Here is a 7,622-nt window from a genome sequence, read left to right on the forward strand (position 1 = left end):
GAGTCAAGTGCCTGCCACTAGGCCTGACAACTTGATTTTGATCCCTGGGATCAAAGTGATGGAAGGACAGAACCAATTCTTACAAACTGTCCTTTGATCACTCCGTGAATGTGCACTTACACAATAAATAAATTTTAAAAGAAATTTAAGAATATACTGGGTAGCTGGGCGTGGTGTCATGCACCTTTAGTCTCAGCACTTGGGAGGCAGAGGCAAGTGGATCTCTGTGAGTTCAAGGCCAGCCTGATTGACAAAGTGAGTCTAGGACAGCCAGGGCTACACAGAGAAACCCTGTCTCTAAAATCCAAAAGAAAAAAAAAAGAATATACTAAGCTGGGTCTCTAGTGGCACACACCAGTAATGTCAGCACTGGGGAGGCAGAGGTAAATGAGAATTCAAGGCCAGCCTGGGCTAGAGAATCCCAGGACTGCCAAGGGTACATAGAGCAACCTGTCTCAAAACCAACCAACCAACAAAAACAATGTACTGAATAGACCCTACTCTAACTTTTGCATGTATGTCCTTTTTTTTGTTTGTTTTTCGAGACAGGGTTTCTCTGTGTAGCCTTGGCTGTCGTGCAGTCGCTTTATAGACCAGGCCGGCCTGGAACTCACAGCAATCTGCCTGCCTCTGCCTCCCGAGTGTTGGGATTAAAGGTGTGTGTCACCACGCCTGGCTTGGCATGTATGTTCTTGTTTCCTTCCTGAACACATGTTAGCTTTTACTTTTGTTCACAGATAGCATAGTAGTAAGATCCTACAGTTTCATGTCAGGATTCAACAGCAAATATCAATTCTATAGACTTATTCTTATAGACTGAATACGTTGAAAATATGGTCATGGGTGGCTGCGGAGATGGCTCAGCGATTAAGAGCATTTACTTTTACAGAGAACCTAGGTTCATTCCCAGCAACCACATCAGGAGGCTCACAACTGCCTATAACTCCAGCTTTAAGGAGTATGACACCCTCTGGCCTCTTCAGGCACTTGCACTAGAGCTACTTACAGGATAAACCATTAAAGTGAATGATGGTTCCTAAGATGCTTGCAATGCTGTGTTCTAGTTTAGGGTATAGATTACACATCATTTTAATTTAGATGCTTCTGTGGGTGGCAGAACATCTGTTCCAAAGATCTTTGGCAAAGTTATTTCAGCCTCTTTGGTCAGAACTAGAGTAGCTTCACATGAGGGACTTGCTCCGAAAGCATTCTTGTATACTTATTGCATCAGAAGTGAGCTGGACATGGTGTTACATGCCTGAGTTCCAGCCACTCTTGGGGAGTGGGAACATCACTTGAATCTGGAAGCTCAAGGCCAGCCCAGGCAGTAGGAGCTGGTCTAAAAAAAAATAGTAAATAGGGGCCTGGGGAGGTGGCTCAGTTGGTAAGTGCCTGCCATGCAAGCTTGAGGACCTGCATTTGGATCCCAGATATCCATACGCAAGCCAGGCCCGGCAGTGTGGGCCTGTAAAGTGGGGGTGGTGCAAGGGGCAGGGCAACGCTTGTTGCCCTTTGAGACGACTGGGGAACAGTTCCCAGCACCACACAGTGGCTAACTCAGGGATCCAGCACCTTCTCTGTGGTGCACAGATACACATGCAGGCAAAACACCCATATACATTAATTAATTAAAAATTTTTGCCAGCAGTTTGTGGTGCATACCTTTAACCCAGCACTTGGGAGGCAGAGGCAGGTGGATCACTGTGAGTTCCAGGCCAGCCTGGTCTACAAAGTGAGTCCAGGACAGCCAAGGCTACACAGAGAAACCCTGTCTCGAAAAATAAAGATAAAAAAATTATATTTCTTTTTTGTTGCATTGGTGATTGAACATGGGTTCTTGTGTTGTAGGCAAGCAGTCTACCACTGAGCTATATTCTCACCTTCATTTGCTTTATTTTGAGGCAGTTTGACTGTAACCCTGGATGACGTTGAACTCATGATATTCTTGCCATAGTCTATTGACTGCTGAGATTACAGGCATATGCCTGTATCTAGGTTAAAACTTTGTATGTGTGTGCATACATGTTTGGGAATGAAAAAACATCCATAGAATTGCAAATTATATATTCTGCCCCTGAGCTATATTCTCAGCCAAAATTAAACTTGTTGATTTTTAGAACAGAATATCATGTAGCCTAGGCTGGCCTCAGACTCACCATGCAGTTGAGGAAGACCTTGAGTTTATGGTCTTCTTGCTTCTATTCTCCCAGTGCTAGGATTGCGGGCATGTGCCATAATGCCCACATTTCTGCAGTGTTGTGGAATTGAACCCAGGGCCCAGCAGATGCTAGGTAGATTCTCTACCAACTGAGCTACATCCACAACCCCATCTTAAAAGGCTTTTTTGTGAAGAAATGCTGAGATTTCTCTTTCTCTCTCTCTTTTTTTCCAGGCGGACACCAACAAGGATCGTATTGACGTTGCCAATACAAGAGCAAAGAAACTCATTGACAGCTAAAGCGCCTGTTTCTCGGTTCTACGTCATTTCTTGTTCAGAGTTTGAAAGATTGTGAAGGAAGGAGCAGAGGAGGAACGCCTCCCTACTTTCTTACTTTCTGTCCTTCAGGGGTCGGTTCTGGCTCAGGCTTCCTCACAGTCTTTCTCAGCTCACACGCTTAGGCTGCCTTCCATACGTCACACGCAGTCTCTCCATTCTCCTCACTCAGCTTCCTTTGCACTCAAGAGTTAGAATCCTTGCCAAAGAGCCGTGAAGGAAGCAGCTATAGAAGTAGCTTTTGTCATTGTTGGTTGGTTGGGTTTGGTTTTGTGTTAAAGAGCAGGCGGAAGGAACAAGAAATGAAGTTGTTAACTCACTAAAGAAACTACAGGTCACACAAAACAAAACAAAACAGAAAAACAGGCTAGTGCTTGGGGTGGGAGCTTTTACCACGAGCATTTTGTTCTACATCGGTATTTTTCAGCTTCTGCTCCAAAGGAGAAGACAATTTTCCAGAAGCGAGCTTCACTTCTGAACCTGTAGTGACTTTCATCTGTACATAGGTTCTGGGATCCCATTTCATATGGCACATGCAGGAACTGTACCAATGAGTGCCCTTCATTCTCATAGAGTGAGTCATCGTCACATCATGGCCCCACTGTAGGCCTGTTAACCTCATGAAGCTGTCATTAGTCTCTAAAAGATGGACATATATGTGTGAAGTAGGAGACTTCCTCACTAAAGCAGGGCTTCAATTTTTTTTTGGAAACTTTGACAGTGTATCTCAGGTAGAAAATAGATTGCTTTGAGTTTTGTGTAGTTTTAGACATTTAAAAAGTTATTAATTAGTTACTAAAAGTTGTTTGGAAAATTATGCCTTTGGGTTAATTATTGATGACCTCACTGCCTTACACACAGAATCAAGTTTATGCAGATCCTGAAGTGTTAGGAAAGCTGACACTTTAGGAAAGTTTGTCACCTTTGTTTAAAAATTAGCATCTGTATACTTTAAAGCTACCAAAGTAGATTGGTTTGACCAATAACCATGGCTTGATTCTTACAATTAAATTTTGTAATTAATGGTATTGTTCTTTCAAATAGGTAATGTTTCAATGACTTATTTGTGTGTGGGGGGCAATCATTTTATCGGCTTTTGTTAACAAATTAAATAAATGTCCAAACATCAAGCACTCTAGTAGAAAGCTGAAGTTAGCTCTTTTCCTTTCTTTCTTTTGTTTTTTCTTTTCTTTTATGGTTTTTCGAGACAGGATTTCTCTGTGTATCTCTGGCTATCCTGGAACTAACTCTATAGACCAGGCTGGCCTCAAACCTACAGAGATCTGCCTGCCTCTGCCTCCAGAGTACTGGGATTAAAGGCGTGCACCACCACCACCTGGACTCTTCTAATTTTTACTGGAAACGTTTACAAGAGTTTCTATGGTCTGTCTTGAGTCCATTTTAGTCATTACTTGTCTTAGTCGTTTGAACTTAAATACACTACTGAGTATTTCTGAATGAGAATCACAAGTCACTTACTGAAGAAGACAAAGCTAGCACAGAAACATTCAAATGGTGAAGTGGACAAAATTTAAGTGAAACAAGGAAAAAATGCTCCATGTCAGATGAATAGTTTGTCAGGCAAAGGCACTGAATGTTTAAAGTATGACTAAGTATAAAACACTAGATTGGAACCAGGCGGTGATGGCGCATGTGAGACCTGGGGGGCTAGGTCCTACTTCCTGGAGCCCAATGAGACATGAGAGTCCAGTCCGATACAATCAGCAAGGGATGCTTTATTGATCCATCACGACGGGGTCTACCAAGCTCTATTGAGCTGAAGACCCCAAATAAGCAAAGCTTGGGTCTTTTATACTGTTACAGAAGCAGAACTTAGTACAAACATGATTGGTTAGTTGACCTTTAAAATTATTGGTTACTAGTTATTTTATCCCTGAGGGAGCAAGAGCTCAGCTCAGGACATCATGTGCAGTCAGGTGTTCGGGACAGATATGAGGGTGTGGTTTTTCTCGGAAAGTATAGAACAGCCCTGAGGCCATCTCGGAAGGTACCGAGTGGCCAGGGTTGAAAAACAACTTTTCTATCTTTTCACACAAGCCTGTAATCCCAGCACTCGGGAGGCAAAGGCAGGTGGATCTTCTTGAGTTCAAAGCCAGCCTGGTCTACCAAGGGAGTTCAGGACAGCCAGGGTTCTGTTAAACAGAAATCCTGTCTCAAAAGCCAAACAAAGTGCTTTTCTCAAAGCATTTAAAAACATAACATGCTGATCTGGCTGGCTAAAGGAACAGTACTAATAGGTGGTATCCGAGAAATATTTGGTTATAATGTGCATTAAAGCAACCAGTTGTCAGTTTCCGCTTTGCTCTTGCTGGCTTGTGTGAATGTATACCTGTTTCTGTGCCTTGGTTTCCATACCTGTAACACAGACCAGTAATGCCTAGAAATCTCTAATATTGCCAGCCTTAGAAGCCACACTAGTAATCCCAACACAGTGAGTTGTGGGCCAGCCTAAGCTAAATTGTATTAAAAAAAAACAAACAAACATTGCCCCTCCCCCTCCAACCCCAAATAAACCAGCAAAACTCTTAGAACAGTGCCTGTCAGATGTAATGGTCATAAGTGATAGGTGTTTTCACTAGAAGGGAGGGAGCTCTTCTTGGTCAAAGATCTGTCTGTGAATTTAATGAAAAACAGCAGAGTCCCCATCCCCAGCAGGAGGCAAGTACCTTTACCTGCTGAGCCATCATACCTACCTTTTCTAGTACTTTTGAGATATGCTAGCGAGTAGTTAACACAAGCTGGAGTCATCTGGGTTCAATTTTTGGTTAATTTTCTAGTATTATGATCTGGAACACAATACCTGTGACTACAGTTAAGAACTAGCATTCCCTTTTTTTGTTTTGTTTTGAGACAGGGCTTCTCTGTGTAGTCTTAGCTGTCCTGGACTTTGTAAACCAGGCTGTCCTTGAACTCACAGTAATAAGTCTTCCTCTGCCATCCTGAGTACAGGGATTAAAGGTGTGCACCACCATGCCTGACTCCTCATATATATATTTTTAAGATTTATTTTATTTACTATTTATATGGTATTTTACCTGCATGTATGCCTACAGGCCAGAAGAAAGCACCAGATCACATTACAGACAGTTGTGAGCCACCATGTGGTTGCTGGGAATTGAACTCAGGACCTTTGGAAGAGCAGGTTGCACTCTTTAACCACTGAGCCATCTCTCCAGCCCCCTATTTTTTTTAATTTTTAAGTGGGTCTCCTCATGGAACCTTGGCTGGCCTCAAACCCGTAGAGATCCATCAGCCTCTGCTCCACATAGTCTGACATTAAGTGTGTCACTACACCCAACTTCAAACTAAGTAAACAATAAAACTCAAATTCCATCTTAGTAGGAGTCTTAACTTACACAGCTGTACCTCTTTCATCCTTTCTTCAGTTTTAGTTTCTCTTTTGTTCTCATTTCAACTCTTGATCTTTTCTTATCACATAGGGATTATGACTCTCCCAGTAACTTAAACATTTACATTCTAGAGATTCTGTAATGAGCATTTAAAATTAAATTTTTAGGATTGGGGCGCAGCCCTCGGGAGGCAAAGGCAGAGCACTGTGAGTTGAGGCCAGCCTGGTCTACAAAGTAAATACAAGAGTACGCAGAGAAACCCTGCCTCAAAAAACAACAAAACCATGTTTTTAGGATTGAGATATAGAGTCGCTTAGTTCATGAGGTGCTTGCCTAGTATAAAAGAATCCGTAGGTTCAGTTCTGTATCACCACCTCATCTAGGTGTGCAGCCATGTTCCTCCAGTCTCAGGACTAGGTAGGAGGAGCCGGAGCTTGAGCGCATCCTCAGCTACACCTGAGTTAGAGGACGACCTGGGATGTGTGAGACCCTACCCAAAATGGGGCAGCAGGGCAGTGATATGGCCCAGCAGGGAAGGGCACTTGCTGCTAAGCCTGACTACTCAAGGTGGATCTCTAGGCAGGACATATATGGTAGAAGAAGAAAGTCAACTGCTAAAAGTTGTGCTGTGGTGTATGTAAGCGTGTGTACACAAACACATAAATGGAATACAAAGGAAAAACAAGTTGTTTGAATGCTGGTTTCCTGGGTGCCCTCATTAAAATTCTAAGTTATCCTGATCAGGTTGCTAATCTGATTTATATTTCTCACTGATATTCAGGTTTCTTGTCCTGAAGTCATTGGTTGGTCTTTTTTGTTGCTGCTGTTTTTGCCTCTTCATAGATGAGATAAATGGCTTGCTTGAGTCCCTGCTGTGTCACTTTTATGTACCTTTCCACTATAATGCATACTAAAGTGAGAGGTATTCTTTATATTTACAGATGAGGATTAATTGCCCAGAAAGCTTTTAAGTAACAAACTGGATCTCTACCTTGATTCCCTCCAAGGACAGAGCCTGTGACCTTACTCCATGTACTAGCTGACTCCAAACTTAACTAAAACTTAAGGCATACTGCGTAGGGTTGGTTTGTTTTTTAACCTGCTTGTGTGTGTGGCTGTTAAGCCTGCGTGTGTGTATGTGCAACACATGTATGCCTAGTGCCTCCAGAGGCCAGAAGAGGGTGTTGGAACTGCACCTGGGTCCCCTGCAATCTCAGATCTCTCTAGCCCCTTACTTTGTGTAGTTTTTGACCTCAAGCGTTTTGTGTAGCAAGAGATAAATGCAGGCTGTGCTAAGTATTCATCAGCAGATGGGGGAGCAGTTAATTCGGCTTAGATTCAGGGAAGGAGCTTAGACATGGGGCCGGGCCAAGTGAGAGAGGGCAGTCTGGAGCAGCAGCATCTGGTGTGGTCGGGCATGCAATGAGAACAGAGAAAAGGTGCTTCTTATTCATTCTCACAGGTGGGGAACACAAATGAATACATGTAAGTTACAAGTTCAGGTTCATTAGATGAGAGGCACTTGTAAAATGCTAAGAGAAACCCTAACTGCTCAAAGACTTCAGAACACAGTCCGAGCAATAGCGAGCGTCACGATGTTCTTACCAGTAACAATCTGAGTCCTCCTTTTTGTGTACATTCACATTTCCTGTTCCTCAGAAATGTCTGCATGACATCGAAGGATGTCATTGCCATAAAATCAAACGAATATGGAATATCTTCCCAGATTACTTTTTTTCTGGCAGGGTTTTTTATGG

General features: G+C 42.8%; 1 protein-coding gene across 3 annotated transcripts in view; it reads left to right on the plus strand.

The window, feature by feature from the left end:
* Positions 1-2,641, plus strand: part of Snap23 (synaptosome associated protein 23) — a 30,235-nt gene extending 27,594 nt beyond the window's left edge. For all 3 annotated transcript variants that reach the window (XM_051144461.1, XM_051144460.1, XM_051144462.1), the window contains one exon: positions 2,393-2,641. In XM_051144461.1, coding sequence (XP_051000418.1) covers positions 2,393-2,458 — 66 coding nt within the window. In that variant the 3' untranslated portion in view covers positions 2,459-2,641. The remainder of the gene's footprint in view (positions 1-2,392) is intronic.
* The last annotated feature ends 4,981 nt before the right edge of the window (positions 2,642-7,622 follow it).

Source organism: Acomys russatus, chromosome 4, assembly GCF_903995435.1.
Source record: "Acomys russatus chromosome 4, mAcoRus1.1, whole genome shotgun sequence".
NCBI lineage: Eukaryota > Metazoa > Chordata > Mammalia > Rodentia > Muridae > Acomys > Acomys russatus.